This window comes from Pristiophorus japonicus, chromosome 9, assembly GCF_044704955.1.
Source record: "Pristiophorus japonicus isolate sPriJap1 chromosome 9, sPriJap1.hap1, whole genome shotgun sequence".
Classification (NCBI taxonomy): domain Eukaryota; kingdom Metazoa; phylum Chordata; class Chondrichthyes; family Pristiophoridae; genus Pristiophorus; species Pristiophorus japonicus.
The window spans coordinates 214,841,022-214,859,109 of NC_091985.1; the positions used below are offsets into that span (position 1 = coordinate 214,841,022).

At 49.2% G+C, this 18,088-nt stretch overlaps 3 protein-coding genes across 14 annotated transcripts in view; 2 read left to right on the forward strand and 1 right to left on the reverse strand.

The window, feature by feature from the left end:
- The window catches only part of LOC139273677 (zinc finger protein 271-like), a 76,197-nt gene extending 70,192 nt beyond the window's left edge, over positions 1–6,005 (forward strand). Inside the window, exon 4 of the mRNA XM_070890714.1 lies at positions 1,721–6,005. Within this exon, the coding sequence (XP_070746815.1) occupies positions 1,721–2,570 (850 nt within the window). The 3' untranslated portion in view covers positions 2,571–6,005. The remainder of the gene's footprint in view (positions 1–1,720) is intronic.
- Positions 1–18,088, forward strand: part of LOC139273639 (zinc finger protein 239-like) — a 332,544-nt gene that overhangs the window by 218,371 nt on the left and 96,085 nt on the right. The gene's annotated exons all lie outside the window — the stretch shown is intronic.
- The window catches only part of LOC139273629 (zinc finger protein 436-like), a 107,902-nt gene continuing 98,697 nt past the window's right edge, over positions 8,884–18,088 (reverse strand). The window contains exons 1-2 of one of the 2 annotated variants that reach the window (XR_011595260.1): positions 10,647–10,714; positions 8,884–9,393 (exon numbers count right to left, since the gene is read on the reverse strand). The gene's annotated coding sequence lies outside the window, so the exon portion shown is untranslated. Of the gene's footprint in view, positions 9,394–10,646; positions 10,715–18,088 lie in introns of those variants that run through there. The other variant, XR_011595261.1, reaches the window with a different exon arrangement.

Consider the following 18,088-nt stretch of genomic DNA (forward strand, 5'->3'; position numbering starts at 1 on the left):
AAGTGCCGTAACCTGCAGACCTAGAGCTGGAAAGTGAGATTAGGCTGGATAGCCTCTTGTTAGCCAGCACAAACACGATGGGCCGAAATGGCCTCGTTCCATGCTCTAAGGTTCTATGATTTTAAAGGAATCAAGGGATCTGGGAATAGTGCGGGAAAGTAGAGTTGAGGTCGAAGGTCGGCCTTGATCTTATTGACTGGTAGAGTTGGCTCGAGGGGCCATATTGCCTACTCTTTCCCTTATTTCTTATGTTCTTAAAGGGTAGTGGAAATCCGGAACTCTGTTCCCCTAAAATTGAGGCTGGGGGCCAGTTGAAAATTCCAAAACTGAGATTGATGAATTCTTCTTAGGCAAGGGTATTAAGGGCGATGGAACCAAGGCAGGTAGACGGAGTTAAAATACTGATCAGTCACGATCGAATTGAATGGTGGAACATGCTCCAGGGGCTGAATGGCCTATTCCTGTTCCTATGTTCCTACTTACAGTGATGACTTTTGTAAACAGCTTTTTGGAAGGGGAGGATATGCAGACAGGATTAAACCTGGGTCCTTCCTGTTCCTAGGACTCAGTCACATTGGGCGGTGCCTTTACCCACTGAGTCATTGGGAGTAGGCTCCAGTTACCCTGCTGGAAAATGCACGTGTGAGGCCTCGGGTGAGGACAGTGGAATAGCCCGTCGACACTCACTGTCGAGGTTCACGCGTAGAGATTGGGCACATGGGTCACATATTTGAGAGAAACTGGTGAGTGTAAAACTGAACCCAGCCAGAGTCAGCGCCTTCAGGGGAGGAGAGGGAGGGGAATCAGTGAGTGTAGAACTGAGCCCAGCCACAGTCAGCACCTTCAGGGGAGGGGAACCAGTGAGTGTAGAACTGAACCCAGCCAGAGTCAGCACCTTCAGAGGAGGAGAGGGAGGGGAACCAGTGAGTGTAGAACTGAACCCAGCCAGAGTCAGCACCTTCAGGGGAGGAGAGGGAGGGGAACCAGTGAGTGTAGAACTGAACCCAGTCAGAGTCAGCACTTTCAAGGGAGGAGAGGGCGATGGAGGGGAACCAGTGAGTGTAGAACTGAACCCAGCCAGAGTCAGCATCTTCAGTGAGAAGGAAAAAGTGTTGGAGGTGGTATAATGGGTTTGAATTTTAGCCCAGAGAGTAGGGAGAGTGTGTGAGACGGTGATTTACAGCTGTGGAGAAACCAGAGAGGAATGTGTGTACCATAGAAACTAGAATTGTCCGATCTGAATTTCTATCCTGTCCTTAGTGATGATTTTGGAAACTCCTTTTACAGGGTATTAGAAGGGGAGGGTTTGCAGATGGGAAACTCGAACCAAGCATCACATCAAGATGTAACAGTCACTCGATTCACCACAACCTGAATATCATCATCCTTTGAATGTGGAAGGAGAAATGTTTGTCTGTTCTGTCTGTGGGAAAAGATTTCAAACATCAGTGTGACTGGAAAAGCACCGAGACGCACACAACCGAGTGAGAGTGTTCCAGTGCACTGACTGTAGAGCTTTAACTAGTTACACAGCCTGAAAAAATATCACACCATTCATAGCGGGAAGAAACCGTACACGTGTTCTGTGTGTGAAAGGCTTCAACTGATCATCCAACCTGGAGAGACACAAGGTCATCCGCACCACGGAGAAACTGTGGAAATGTAGGGATTGTGGGAAGGAATTCCATTACCCATCTCAACTGGAAATTCATCGACGCAGTCACACTGGGGAGAGGCCGTTCACCTGCTCCATGTGTGGGAAAGGATTTACTCACTCATCCAACCTCACTGTACACCAGCGGGTTCACACTGGGGAGAGGCCGTTCACCTGCTCCATGTGTGGGAAGGGATTCACTTGTTCATCTCACCTCACTGATCACCAGCGAGATCACGCCAGAGAGAGACCGTTCGTCTGCTCTGTGTGTAGGAAAGGATTCATGAAATCATCTCACCACCTGAGACACCAGCGCACTCACACTGTCGAGAGGCCATTCACCGGCTCCGTGTGTGGAAAGGGATTCACTAATTCACCCCACCTTCTGGCTCACCAGCGAGTTCACACTGTCGAGAGGCCGTTTACCTGCTCTGAGTGTGGGAAGGGATTCACTCAGTCATCCCACTTCACTGCACACCAACTTGTTCACACCAATAAGAGACCGTTTAAATGTTCTGTCTGTGAGAAGAGCTTTAAAAGCAGAAATGATCTGATGGTACACCAACGCATTCACACTGGGGAGAGGCCGTTCACCTGCTCCATGTGTGGGAAGGGATTTACTAGTTCATCCAACCTGCTGACCCACCAACGCACTCACACTGGGGAGAGGCCGTTCACCTGCTCTGTGTGTGGGAAGGGATTCTCTGTGGCAGCCAGCCTCACTGCACACCAAGTTGTTCACACCAATGAGAGACCGTTTAAATGTTCTGACTGTGAGAAGAGATTTAAAAGCAGAAATGATCTGATGAGACACAAACGCACTCACACTGGAGAGAGGCCATTCACCTGCTCCATGTGTGGGAAGGGATTCGCTCGATCGTCCCACCTGCTGAGACACCAGCGAGTTCACAAGTGACTGCAGGGGTTGGATTCTGCTCTTATTGCAGCTGTTAATCACATCCAGGACTGAACCATGTTCATTCTGATTGTTGGGCTTTGTTTTCCCTGTAACTGAGCTGGAGGTTAATTTTATGGATATCTGACAAATAAATCAGCTTTGGTTCAAGCACACATTGTGCTGATTCCTTGATGTCTCCAAGATAAGAGGAGACTAATCGATATCCTGTTACCGACTGTTCCATTTTTGGGCCTTATCTCCTTTGTTCAATAAAGACTTGTCCTTATGTAGCACCTCACATGACCTCAGGACCTCGTGCTTTACAGCCAATAGGATACAACAACATCAAAGTACATTTGAAGTGCGTTCACTGTTGCACTGTAGGAAGTGCGGCAGACAATTTGCACACAGCAAGCTGCCACGAACAGCGATGTGATACTGGCCAGATAATCTGTTTTAGTGATGTTGGTTGAGGGATGATGGAGCCTCAATTGAGCGATTCATCTAAAAGATGGCAACACTGACAGTGCAGCAATCCCTCAGTACTGCATTGGAATGTCAGCCTAGATTTTGTGCTCAAGTATCTACAGGTGGACTTGAACCCACAACCTACTGACTCAGAGACGAGAGTGCTACCACTGAGCCACAACTGACACCCGATCATTACTCACGATTATTTCAGTTCTCATTCCTTCGGTTACTCTCATGGACAAACCCTAGGTTTCTATATCTTTCAGATTGTCACTCCTAGCCTTGGTATCCAGGGAAGGTATCGGTAACACATCCAGGTACCTGCCCTGGGAGTGTTTGATGGGACAGTGTGGAGGGATCTTTACTCTGTATCTAACCCGTGCTGTACCTGCCCTGGGAGTGTTTGATGGGACAGTATAGAGGGAACTTTACTCTGTATCTAACCCATGCTATACCTGCCCTGGGAGTATTTGATGGGACAGTGTTGAGGGAGCTTTACTCTGTATCTAACCCTTGCTGTACCTGCCCTGGGAGTGTTTGATGAGACAGTGTGAAGGGAGCTTTACTATGTATCTAACCCGTGCTGTACCTGCCCTGGGAGTGTTTGATGAGACAGTGTAAAGGGAGCTTTAATCTGTATCTACCCCATGCTCTACCTGACTGGAGAGTGCCTCAGGCAGACACTAGGTGCTCAGAATACCCCAATCTCCAATGCTGATATCCACCACCTCGATGAGAACATCATTTAACCCAAAGATAAGAGAAACCCATCAGTTCCTCCCCCGGACACAGATCCGGAGGAACAGTGAGTGTCCCGAACATTGTTGTACAGTGTGCTCGATAGTTCCTCCCTGGGTCTGAGCCTTTTGGTGATGATTTGAATTTGATGCCCTCGAGTTACTGACTCACCGACTGGTGGAAATAGTTTTTCCTCATTTACCTGATTACATCTTGAACACCTCCCTCAGATCACAAATTAAGTTATTTAGTTATCAGGGACTTGTTACCAATACCTTTCCTGGATACCAAGGCTAGGAGGGGCACTCTGGGAAGGTATGGGGAGCTGGGCTTTGTACATGAGAGCAACCTTTGTTCTAATGAAAAGATCCCAGTTTCTCCAATCTCTCCCGATAACTAAAGCCTCTCTTCCCTGGTAACATCTCAGTGAATCTCTCGGCATCCTCTCCATGGCCTCGTCATCCCTCTGGTATAAGATGTCCAAAAGCTAACACAATATTCCAACTGCAGCCTAACCAATGATTTGTTCAGGTTTACATATCCTCTGCCCATTTATACACTACACCCTTATGTATAAAACCTAGGATCATGTGCTTTTTTAACCACTTTATCAACATAAAATGGCTAAAATACATTGACTTAAATATGTATTATAGGAAAGAGAAGTTTAGTCTAAGTTAGAAACTCAAACAATCGATTCACTGCAGACAGGTCACCATGGCAACACTGATAAGACATTCCATTTACTGAACCCATTTGTTGGAATCTGTAATCAGATCAGGGGAAAGAACAGGTCTGTCTGTTAGTAACCACAATATAAGCTTAAGCCAGAGTGAGGAATAGAATAGGTTAGATTAGAATGTGTGATGTGTAGATCTATAATTGTGAAACTATAAGAAATAACAACTAACAGCAGGCAGAGTAGTTTAGGGTTAATGAGAAAATTACTGAAGAAAAGTAACTGCTGGGAACCAGGGAAATGTCCTTGCAAATCACAGATTAGAGAAGTTCCAGCTGTCCTTTCCCAGCTTCCTGCCAAAACCCAGCAGAGAAGACACAGAAGAGTCCGGTGCCAGAGATGGATCACTGCAGGGTATAAAAGTGAGGGGAGACTGATGTAAGGGAGCAGTCAGGACTGGAGACACCAGAGATCAAGCTCAGGGCGCCCGAGGTTCCATCCAGTGGGCTGACCTCGTGTCAGTTACTGTGGACATGCGGGACTTGCATGTTTACTCTGATTGATGGATCAATATAAGATATGGAAGAGGACAGAGAATCTGTTCATCTTATATTTCTTAATAAGGTATTAATGTTGCTGACAGTCTCAAACCTACTAATTAACTAAACATGGTATGAGCTACAATCAAACCAAACATCACGTCAAGATCTGACAGTCACTCCATTCAGCAGGACCTGAACATTATCGGTCTTTGAATGTGGAAGGAGAAATGTTTGCCTGTTCTGTCCATGGCAAAAAATTTCAAACATCAGTGTGACTGGAAAAGCACCGAGTGAGATTGTTCCAATGCACTGACTGTGGAAAGAGCTTTAACCAGTTACGCAGCCTGACAAAAATGAGGCTTCAACTGATCATCCAATCTGGAGACAAGGACTTCCGTACCACAGGGAAACCGTGGGAATGTGGAAAGGGATTTAATTACCCATCCCAGCTGGATATTCAGTGACGTATTCACACTGGGGAGAGGCCACTCACTTGGTCCATGTGCAGGAAGGGATTCACTCTGTTATCCAAGCTCCAGACGCACAAGCGAGTTCACATGGGGGAGAGACCGATCACATGCATTGAGTGTGGGAAGGGATGACTTCAATCATCCCATCTTCTGACACACCAACTTATTCACACTGTTGAGACTTCATTTCAATGTTCTGACTGTGAGAAGAGCTTTAAAAGCACAAAGGATCAGCTGACGCACCACGTACTCACACTGAAGAGACCATTCACCTGCAGAGTGTGGGAAAGGATTCACTCAGTCATGCTCTCTGTTCAGACACCAGCGAATTCACGCGGAGGAGACTGTTCACCTGCACTGAGTGTGGGAAGGGATTCACTCAAACATGCTCTCTGCTGAGACACCAGCGAGTTCACAACTAACTGCAGCGTTTTGGATTCTGCTGTTTTTGCTGCTGTTAACCACATCCTGGACTGAATCATGTTCACTATGGAAATCATGCTTTATTTCTGCTGATATTAATAACCCCTATAACTGGGCTTGAGTTTAATATTCTGGATAAATATTAAATAAATCAGCTTTTTTTCAAACACAGTGTGTTGAATATTTGATTTCTCCATGATAAGAGACTAATTGATGTTCTGTTACCCACTGTTCCATTTTTGGGCCTTTTCTTACTCTAGATTATTTCAGTTCTCATCTAGTTCTCATTCTACCACATCAAATCCCAAGCTTGTTGTGGGTGTGATGTAGTGTCTCACTTTACACTTCTCTGAAGTTCTGTTGACCCATCCTTTATAGACCTATCTTGCATAAGATTTTAAATCTGTTATTTTCTGTACCATTTAACCCTTTTTGGATCTGATTTTTTTTTAAACTCCTCCACACATATTGCATGTGAGACCCTTTGAAATGTTCTGATCTTTGTAACTCTCATTGCTGATCTCGTTGATTGAATCTCTTGTTGCTAACATACCTTGCACTATTTCTTTAATCAAGATCATTGTTTCAAATACTTCCTTTATCAGTTCATTAGATCCTCCATTGACCCATGTCAATAAACTTTGGTTCAGGCTGGGGTTTGGGTGTAGGTTTAGGGTTAGTGGTTGGGGCTATTTGTGGATAGTCAATACGATGTTCGGTTTACGAGTTAGTGATTAAGGTTAGAAACCACAATTGACAACACCGTGTTACTAGACGCGTCGATTTTAATTTCATTTTTTTTAAACCTCACGCAGACAAGTCACAAAACAGCCTCATGAATTGTTCATTCCAGGAACCTTCTTTCTGACCGAGTCCACTTTCCTCCAATTCTTTCACATCTCGACATTTCCGACTGAAAAAAACATCAGGGACATTCGACTTCGGGATTTTGGGACAAGAACAGTCAGATCCAGATGTTGCGCTGGTTACATCCAATTATTGGCCTGTCTGAAAAGGGCTTCTGACAATAACCTGTCACCAGGCCCCACCAGTCCCCGTCTAATTCCACCGTCACAACTTCGTCCATTACCCACCTTCCGCCCTCACTACAGCTGGATTCACAACCACAACCATTCCCCATACTGAGGCTCTCCCATTCCCATTTTGTAGTCTGTGTAAGTGGTCCCTGGATTTGGTGTCTCTGTGTAAGTGGTCCCTGGATTTGGTGTCTCAGTGTAAGTGGTCCCTGGATTTGGTGTCTCACTGTAAGTGGTCCTGGATTTGGTGTCTGTGTAAGTGGTCCCTGGATTTGGTGTCTCAGTGTAAGTGGTCCCTGGATTTGGTGTCTGTGTAAGTGGTCCCTGGATTTAGTGTCTCAGTTAAGTGGTCCTCGATTTGGTGTCTCAGTTAAGTGGTCCTCGATTTGGTGTCTCAGTGTAAGTGGTCCTCGATTTGGTGTCTCAGTGTAAGTGGTCCTCGATTTGGTGTCTCAGTTAAGTGGTCCTCGATTTGGTGTCTCAGTGTAAGTGGTCCCTGGATTTGGTGTCTCAGTGTAAGTGGTCCCTGGATTTTGTGTCTCAATGTAAGTGGTCCCTGGATGTTGTGTCTCAGTGTAAGTGGTCCTAGACAGACTAGAAGGAATCTTTCCCCCAGCCACAATGACGTCACACAGATTGACCATAGGGTTTAAATCTCTGGCGGGTTTGTGATTCAACAGCACTTCTTCACTGGGACTGAGGCAAACCACAGCCCAGCAAAGTGTTTAGCACAGAATGATCCCACACAAATCTATTCCCCACTAACACTGTCCACATTCATTCACCAGAAACAGCCCAGTGCCCGCGGGTAACTGCACTCAACGTCTGACTTCAGTTAAACACACAATTCAAAACACTGTAAAGAGTAAACAAACCTCATTATAGTTAGCAGAATCTATTCGTGGTCAGTGTACCCCCTCACCCCAGAATAGTCCAGATAAATGGGTCATTTTCAGATGGGCAAATTGTAACTCGTGGAGTGCCACAGGGATCACTGCTGGGAGCTCAACTATTTACACTTTATATTAATGACTTGAATGAAGGGACCGTGTGTAATGTAGCCAAATTTGACGATGATACAAAGACAGGTGGGAAAGCAAGTTGTGAAGAGGACACAAGGAATCTGCAAAGGGATATAGATAGGTTAAGTGAGTGGGCAAAAATTTGGCAGCTGGGGTATAATGTGGGAAAATGTGAAGTTATCCACTTTGGTCGGAAGAATAAAAATTATTATTTTAATGGAGACTACAAAATGCAGCGGTACAGAGGGATCTGGAGGTCCTTCTACATGAAACACAAAAAGCTCACCTGCAGATACAGCAATTAATTCGGAAGGCAAATGGAATGTTCACCTTTATTGCAAGGGGATGGAGTATAAAAGCACGGAAGTCCTGCTACAACTGTATAGGGCATTGGTGAGACCACACCTGCAGTACTGTGTACGGTTTTGGTCTCCTTATTTAAGGAGGGATATACTTGCATTGGAGGCAATTCAGACAAGGTTCACTAGGTTAATTCCCGAGATGAAGGGATTGTCTTATGATGAAATGTTGGGCAGGTTGGGTTTATACTCATTGAAGATTAGAAGAATGAGAGGTGATCTTATTGAACCATATAAGATTCTGAGGGGGCTTCACAAAATGTTTTCCCTCGTAGGGAATCTAGAACTAAGGGGCATAGTTTCAGAGTAAGGGGTCGGATATTTGAAACAGAGATGGGGAGGAATTTCTTCTCTGAGGGTCTTGAATCTTTGGAATTCTCTGCCCCAGAGAACTGTGGAGGCTGGGTCATTGAATATATTTAAGATTGAGATAGACATATTTCTGAACGATAGAGGAATCAAGGGTTATGAGGAGCAGGCAGGAAAGTGGAGTGCCCACAGTCAGAACATTTAAAAGGTCTCTCATCAGTGTGATCAAGTTGGTCTGTAGTGAGTTGGGATGAACAAGTGAATCTCTTCCCACACACGGAGCAGGTAAATGGTCTTTATTGCGAGCTCGCTGGCATGTCAGCATGCTAGACAATTGAATCACATTCAACATAAGGGCAGTTGAACAGCCTCTCCCTAGTTTTCAGCGTTTTGTTAATTGAATCCCTTCCCACGGTCCCCACATTTCCACGGTTTCTCCGTGGTGCGGGTGTCCTTGTGTCTCAGGTTGGACGATCAGTTGAAGCCTCGTCCACACACACAACACGTGTACAGTTTCTCCCGCTGTAAATGGTGCGCTGTTTTTCAGGCTGTGTAACTGGTAAAAGCTCCTTCCACAGTCAGTGCACTGGAACACTCTCACTCGGGTATGTGTGTCTCGGTGCTTTTCCAGTCACACTGATCTTTGAAATCTTTTCCCACAGACAACCATTTATTCTTCCACATGCAAAGTCTGATGATAGTCAGGTCTTGATGAATCGAGTGACTCGGTCAGAACATGAGGTGATGTTTGGTTTGTGTTTCTCGTTTGCAAATCATCCCGTTCTGATTCTCTGTAAAGGGAGTTTACAAAATACATCACTGTAATTATTGATAGAAATTCAGAACAGATAATTTTAGTTTCTATAGAACATTTTTTACTCTCTTGTTCCCCCAAAGCTGTAAATCCCCATCCCACACACTCTCCCTCCTCCCTGTGCTAAACTCCACACCCATCGCACCATCTCCATCATTTTATCCTCCGCTCCCAGTTTTCTCCCTCCCTCTACTCTGGCTGGGTTCAGCTCTACAGCCCCTGTGTGCAGAATGAGAATAAAAGCAATGAACTGATGATTTTCTCTCCTGGACACTGGGCTTATTTTGATGGACCAATAGGGTGATACTGTGTTGCCCCAGGGTCACCAGACAAGAATCAGAACAAGGCTTCCTTTCAGGGGCCACTAATATGGGGAGAAACATGTCGTCCAATCAAAGTGACAGAGACCCTGAAGCCCCGCCCACTCTTTGTTCCTGCCCAAAGTACTGCGCAGTCGCAGTGAGCCTCGCCCTGTCCAAGCTGGCGGCCTGTGAGCCCGCTCCCCCGGGCGGTCACTCACAGGGCCCGTCACCGGGGGGCAAACACGGGGCCTGTGGGCTCTTATTTGGCACCTCAGGCCCACACCAGGTGTTTATAAAGCTTCTAAACCCACCCACAGGACCAATCCATCCCCTGCACCCACAATCTGATAATTTTTATCCCAAGTAATATCGATACTATCTTGTTTACTGCTACATTGGCAGAATCCTCTTCTGTAGTGAAGACAGAAGCAATGTACTCATTTAAAACCTCAACCATGCCCTCTGCCTCCACACGAATATCTTCTTTTTAATCCCTAACCAGCCCTTGATTAAGGGGATAGATCAGACAGCGGTTCTGAAACAAACACTGCGGCCCGATAAGCCAATCAGCTATTTATGCAGAATGTTAAACCCCAGCCTGGAACAGCAGTTTACAAAAGCCCTGACTGTGAGTCCAGGATACAGACTCTCAACATTCTCTCCTCCTGGTTCCTGGCCCAGGGAAAGGCCGCGCATGCGCCCTGCTGCCCCCCCGGAGCCTGTCACCGGGAGAAAGCCCCGCAACTGCCGGGGACCCCGCTCGGGGAAAGGCCGGAGCCGCAGGTTCTTGTTCGGGGCCTGAGGCCAGCACCGGGTGTGTGTGAAGCGGATAATGCAGAGTGTTGTCTCTCGGGCCTGGGCCCACACTCGGTGTATGTGAAGCCCGTGGAGTTTATTAACCTGCTCCCTCCCTCCGCCCATCTCTCACCCGCTGTCGCCACTCCACCTCCCGCAGCCCGCACATGCTCAACTCACACTGCCCGGGTGATTGACGGCAGCTCCCAACCAATGGGAAGAGCGGGGATGGGACTGGAGGACCGAGCGCGCGGGTGGTCCTCCAACCAATCGGAGTGTGTGAGGGGCGGAGCTTGGAGCTCCCAGTGGGCAGGGCTGAGCCGGATCTCCCTCACTGTCTGAGCATGCGCGGGCGGGGAAGACATTGTTGTTGCGCACAGATGGACGCGCATGCGCGGTACGTCTCGATGTGTCACACTGGCACCATACAGACCCGGAGCTTTCCTTTCATCATCATCATAGGCGGTCCCTTGAACCAGGATAACTTGCTTCCACACGAGGTCACAGATGTTTCAACGAAGGACCCGATGTTCCAGTCCTGAAATCCAATTGAGGGGGTGGAAGATGCCTGTGTGTGGATTAACGTGTGTTGAACGTTGCACACCAGCCACCACACGGGCTTGACAGAGCTAGGTCTTGGTCCAGTGGCAAAGGGTAATGATTGATGGATGTTTTTGTGACTGGAAGGATGTTTCCAGTGGGGTTTCGCAAGGCTCAGTACTGGGTCCCTTGCTTTTTGTGCTTTATATATCAACGATTTAGATTTGAATATAGGGAGTATGATTAAGAAGTTTGCGGACAACACTAAAATTGGCTGTGTGGTTATAATGAAGAGGAATGTCATGGGCTGCAGGAGGATATCAATCTACTGGTCAGGTGGGCAGAGCAGTGGCAAATGGAATTTAATTCAGAGAAGTGTGAGGTGATGTACTTTTGGAGGGCTAATAAGGAAACATAGAAACATAGAAAATAGGTGCAAAAGTAGGCCATTCGGCCCTTCTAGCCTGCACCGCCATTCAATGAGTTCATGGCTGAACATGCAACTTCAGTACCCCATTCCTGCTTTCTCGCCATACCCCTTGATCCCCCTAGTGGTAAGGACTTCATCCAACTCCTTTTTGAATATATTTAGTGAATTGGCCTCAACAACTTTCTGTGGTAGAGAATTCCACAGGTTCACCACTCTCTGGATGAAGAAATTCCTCCTCATCTCGGTCCTAAATGGCTTACCCCTTATCCTTAGACTGTGTCCCCTGGTTCTGGACTTCCCCAACATTGGGAACATTCTTCCTGCATCTAACCTGTCTAACCCCGTCAGAATTTTAAACGTTTCTATGAGGTCCCCTCTCATTCTTCTGAACTCCAGTGAATACAAGCCCAGTTGATCCAGTCTTTCTTGATAGGTCAGTCCCACCATCCTGGGAATCAGTCTGGTGAACCTTCGCTGCACTCCCTCAATAGCAAGAATGTCCTTCCTCAGGTTAGGAGACCAAAACTGTATACAATACTGCAGGTGTGGCCTCACCAAGGCCCTGTACAACTGTAGCAACACCTCCCTGCCCCTGTACTCAAATCCCCTCGATATGAAGGCCAACATGCCATTTGCTTTCTTAACCGCCTGCTGTACCTGCATACCAACCTTCAATGACTGATGTACCATGACACCCAGGTCTCTTTGCACCTCCCCTTTTCCTAATCTGTCACCATTCAGATAATAGTCTGTCTCTCTGTTTTTACCACCAAAGTGGATAACCTCACATTTATCCACATTATACTTCATCTGCCATGCATTTGCCCACTCACCTAACCTATCCAAGTCACTCTGCAGCCTCATAGCATCCTCCTCGCAGCTCACACTGCCACCCAACTTAGTGTCATCCGCAAATTTGGAGATACTACATTTAATCCCCTCATCTAAATCATTAATGTACAGTGTAAACAGCTGGGGCCCCAGCACAGAACCTTGCGGTACCCCACTAGTCACCGCCTGCCATTCTGAAAAGTCCCCATTTACTCCTACTCTTTGCTTCCTGTCTGACAACCAGTTCTCAATCCATGTCAGTACACTACCCCCAATCCTATGTGCTTTAACTTTGCACATTAATCTCTTGTTTGGGAACTTGTCGAAAGCCTTCTGAAAGTCCAAATATACCACATCAACTGGTTCTCCCTTGTCCACTCTATTGGAAACATCATCAAAAATTTCCAGAAGATTTGTCAAGCATGATTTCCCTTTCACAAATCCATGCTGACTTGGACCTTTCATGTCACCTCTTTCCAAATGCACTGCTATGACATCCTTAATAATTGATTCCATCATTTTACCCACTACCGATGTCAGGCTGACCGGTCTATAATTCCCTGTTATTTCTCTCCCTCCTTTTTTAAAAAGTGGGGTTACATTGGCTACCCTCCACTCCATAGGAACTGATCCAGAGTCAATAGAATGTTGGAAAATGACTGTCAATGCATCCACTATTTCCAAGGCCACCTCCTTAAGTACCCTGGGATGCAGTCCATCAGGCCCTGGGGATTTATCGGCCTTCAATCCCATCAATTTCCCCAACACAATTTCCCGACTAATAAGGATTTCCCTCAGTTCCTCCTCCTTACTAGACCCTCTGACCTCTTTTCTATCCGGAAGGTTGTTTGTGTCCTCCTTAGTGAATACCGAACCAAAGTACTTGTTCAATTGGTCCGCCATTTCTTTGTTCCCCGTTATGACTTCCCCTGATTCTGACTGCAGGGTACCTATGTTTGTCTTTACTAACCTTTTTCTCTTTACATATCTATAGAAACTTTTGCAATCCGCCTTAATGTTCCCTGCAAGCTTCTTCTCGTACTCCATTTTCCCTGCCCTAATCAAACCCTTTGTCCTCCTCTGCTGAGTTCTAAATTTCTCCCAGTCCCCGGGTTCGCTGCTATTTCTGGCCAATTTGTATGCCACTTCCTTGGCTTTAATACTATCCCTGATTTCCCTTGATAGCCACGGTTGAGCCACCTTCCCTTTTTTATTTTTACGCCAGGCAGGAATGTACAATTGTTGTAGTTCATCCATGTGGTCTCTAAATGTCTGCCATTGCCCATCCACAGTCAACCCCTTAAGTATCATTCGCCAATCTATCCTAGCCAATTCACACCTCATACCTTCAAAGTTACCCTTCTTTAAGTTCTGGACCATGGTCTCTGAATTAACTGTTTCATTCTCCATCCTAATGCAGAATTCCACCATATTATGGTCACTCTTCCCCAAGGGGCCTCGCACAACGAGATTGCTAATTAATCGTCTCTCATTACACAACACCCAGTCTAAGATGGCCTCCCCCCTAGTTGGTTCCTCGACATATTGGTCTAAAAAACCATCCCTTATGTACTCCAGGAAATCCTCCTCCACCGTATTGCTTCCAGTTTGGTTAACCCAATCTATGTGCATATTAAAGTCACCCATTATAACTGCTGCACCTTTATGCATGCACCCCTAATTTCATGTTTGATGCCCTCCCCAACATCACTACTACTGTTTGGAGGTCTGTACACAACTCCCACTAACATTTTTTGCCCTTTGGTGTTCTGCAGCTCTACCCATATCGATTCCACATCATCCATGCTAATGTCCTTCCGAACTATTGCCTTAATTTCCTCCTTAACCAGCAATGCTACCCCACCTCCTTTTCCTTTTATTCTATAAACAGGCTATAAACATTAAGCGGTAGGCCACTTAATAGTGTAGATGAACAAAGGGACCTTGGAGTGCTTGTCCACAGAACTCTTTTTTGGGGGAAACGAAAACAGTAAATCGTGGCCCCCCGATCTGGGGGACGCACCAGACATTTACAAGGTCCTTCTTTTTTGTTTTTTGTATTTTTTTTTGTTTCTTTGTTTTTTTTTAAAGTTTTTTTTTGGGCACTAAAATCATATATATTTTTCCCTACAAGTGCCCCCTACAAAAGGGGAGGGGACACTAAAAACACCGGCAATTAAAACAAATTAAACTTTAAAACATAAAGTCAAATTAAAATTTGGTTGCCGGGCGTGATGATGCACTCCAGTCCCTCCGGTGCCCACCTCTCGCGGAAGGCCGCGAGCGTACCGGTGGACACCGCGTGCTCCATCTCCAAGGACACCCTGGCGCGGATGTACGCGCGGAAGAGAGGCAGGCAGTCAGGTTGAACGACCCTCTCGACCGCCCGCTGCCTGGACCGGCTGATGGCACCCTTGGCCGTGCCCAGAAGCAGTCCTACGAGGAGGCCCTCGGACCTACCCGCTCCCCTCCGCACAGGGTGGCCAAAGATCAGGAGTGTGGGACTGAAGTGCAGCCAAAATTTCAGGAGCAGCCCCTTTAAATAAGAAAACAGGGGCTGCAACCTCATGCATTCAATAAAAACATGGAACACGGACTCTTCCAGACCGCAGAAATTGCAGGCGGCCTGGGAGCCTGTGAACCGGCTTAAAAATTTATTGCACGGCACTGCTCCGTGCACCACCCTCCAGGCCAAGTCCCCGATAAATACTGGGAGGACTCCCGCGTAGAGTGCCCTTCATCGGGGACCCCCGCCTCCTCCGGACGGCAAGATGGTATGCCATGGCGTGTCCGGACGGCAGGCGAGGATTTCAAAGGTGAGAGTGTGCAGGAGCAGCCCGTACAGGAAACCCCTCCGCGCGGAACTGAAAGGCACGGAGGGGATTTCCTCGAGGCGGCTCAAGTTGTGAGGTGCCGGCTCCCGAGGGAGGTTCCGGGGTTTGGCGCCGATGAGGAATTCCGTCCGGACGGGGGTCAGTTCCGACGGGATCTCCCCACGTGCATGAGCCTCCTCGATGCACCTAATGGAGTCAGGGCCCAGAGCTGTTTTTAGCGACTCGATGGCATCGGCCGCGCGACGGACGTTGGCGGAATTTAGGCGCTGCGCCAGCGTGTCTGGCGCCATCCAGCCCGCTCCTCCGCCATCGAGCAGGTCCCTGACTCTGGTCACCTCACCAGCCACAGCCCTCTCGTCCGACCGCCACCTAAAACCTCGGTCGTGGAGGTACGGATTCCCGAGCAGCGGCTCCTGCAGGACAGCCGCCATTCCAGCCGGTGGAGAGCTGCGCTTGGTGGAGACTTTGTTCCAGACCCTGGTGAGTTCCTGGTAAAAGACAGGCAGCTCCTGGAAGGCGGTCCTGATGCCCCCCAAGCTCACAAACAGGAGCTGCGTGTCGTAGTTGAGACCGTGCTGCTGGCGGAAGAAATACGTCGCCAGAGCACGCCACCTAGGAGGGGGCTCAACGTAAAGGTATCTCTGCAGGGTCTGAAGATGGAATATCGCGAGCTGGGTGCTGACGCACACCAACGACTAACCGCCCTCCCCAAGCGGGAGACTCAAGACGGTGGCAGAGACCCAGTGCTTCCTGTTGTTCCAGAAGAAGTCCACCAGCTTCTTCTGTATCTTGGTGACAAACGCAGGGGGAGGGGTCAAAGTGACCAGCTGGTACCACAACATGGTGGCCACCAGCTGGTTTATGACTCGCGCTCGACCCCTGCAGGACAGCACTCGGAGCAGTCCTGTCCAGCGCCCTAGGCGAGCGGCGACCTTGGCCTCCAGCTCTTGCCAGTTCGCTGGCCAGGCTTCCTCGTCGGGGCTAAGGTAGACTCCCAGATAGAGGAGATGGGTCATGCTCCAGGCAAAAGGCCTGAGATCCTCCGGCAGGGAGTCCACCCGCCACTGACCCACCAGGAGTCCGGAACATTTCTCCCAGTTGATCCTGGCAGAGGATGCGGCCGAGTAAATCTCCTGGCACTCACGCATCCTCCGCAGGTCAGCGGGAACGTCTACCGCGAGGAGCACGTCATCGGCGTAAGCCGAGAGGACGACCTCCACGCCCGGCCCTTGCAGAGCCAGTCCCGTCAACCTCATCCGCAGGAGGCGCAGGAAAGGCTCCACGCAGATGGCATATAACTGGCCGGACATGGGGTAGCCCTGGCGCACCCCTCTCCCAAAGTGAAGGGGCGCCGTCAATGACCCGTTAACCTTTATCAGACACTCCGCGGCGGTGTACAAAAGTCGGATCCGGGCGACGAAATGCATCCCGAACCCGAAAGCGCGCAGATTTCCGAACAGATAGTCGTGATCCACCCTGTCAAACGCCTTCTCTTGGTCGAGAGATAGGAAGGCGGCCGACAGACTAGCCTCCTGGGAATGATGGATAAGGTCCCGGACCAGATGGATGTTATCATGGATTGTCCGGCCCGGGACCGTGTAGGACTGGTCGGGGTGGATCATGTGGTCCAGCACGGCGCCAATGCGAGCAGACATCGCCCTGGCGAAAATTTTGTAGTCCGTGCTGAGGAGGGAGACCGGGCGCCAGTTCTTAAGGAGGCGGAGATCGCCCTTCTTAGGCAGCAGGACGATGACTGCCCTGCGCCAAGAGAGGGGCATCTCCCCGGTCGCCAGACTTTCCCCCAGGACCCACGCGTAGTCGCCCCCCAGGACATCCCAGAACGCCCTGTGGAACTCCACGGTCAGCCCGTCCAGCCCCCGGGCTTTTCCCCTCGAGAGCCGGGCGAGGGCGCCGGTCAGCTCCGCCAGGCTTAGCGGAGCTTCCAGATTTTCGGCGCCCTCCGGGCTGACCTTCGGCAGGTCCTCCCACAAAACTCTACGCGCTTCCTCGCTGGACGGCTCCGGAGAGAACAGAGCCCCGTAATATTCATGGGCCCTGTTGTTGACGCCCTCCGGATCCGAGACGAGAGAGCCGTCGTCGGCCAGCAGCATCAAGAGCTGCTTACGGACACTCTGTCTTTTTTCCAGCTGGTAGAAGAAGGGGGAGCCGCGGTCCAGATCCCGCAGGGACCGGAACCGCGACCTCACGAACGCGCCTCGGGACCCGACGAGCTGCAGGTCCTTCAGCGCGGCCTTCTTCGCTTTGTACACCATCCACAGGGCCGGGTCCTCGACGACTTGACTGAGACGGGACTCCAGTTCGAGCACCTCTTTTTCTAGGCGCCCGACCCTGGCTGCCCGCCTCTTGGTCGACCCCCTCGCATACTCTTGACAGAAGACGCGGACGTGAGCCTTGCCCACGTCCCACCATAGCCTCAAGGAGGGGAAGCCCCCCTGCTTCCTACTCCAGTCGGCCCAGAAACGATGGAACGAGTCCTGGAACCGTACGTGCTCCAGCAGCTGGTTGTTAAAATGCCAGTACGCGGACCCCGTCCTCACGCGGAGCGAAGCGAGCTCCGCCCACACCAGGTGGTGGTCCGAACACGGCACCGGCCGCATGGAGGCCGCTGGGACGCAGGAAACGTACGCCCGAGACACGTAAATGCGGTCGACTCTGGACCATCCTACTCCAGGCCTCACCCAAGTAAAGGCGCTGCAGTCGGGATGGAGATTTCGCCAGACGTCCACCAAGTCGAAGGACCCGACCAGGTCCCTCAACTTCTCCATCGCCGTCATGCTCTGCGGGGCACCGGAGCGGTCCCTCGCCTCGAGGGTGCAGTTAAAATCCCCCCCGACGACAAAGCAGTCGCCGACGTCGACGGAGCCAAGAAAAGCGGACACCTCTTCGAAGAAGCGCATTTGCTGCGGTCCGGGCTGAGGG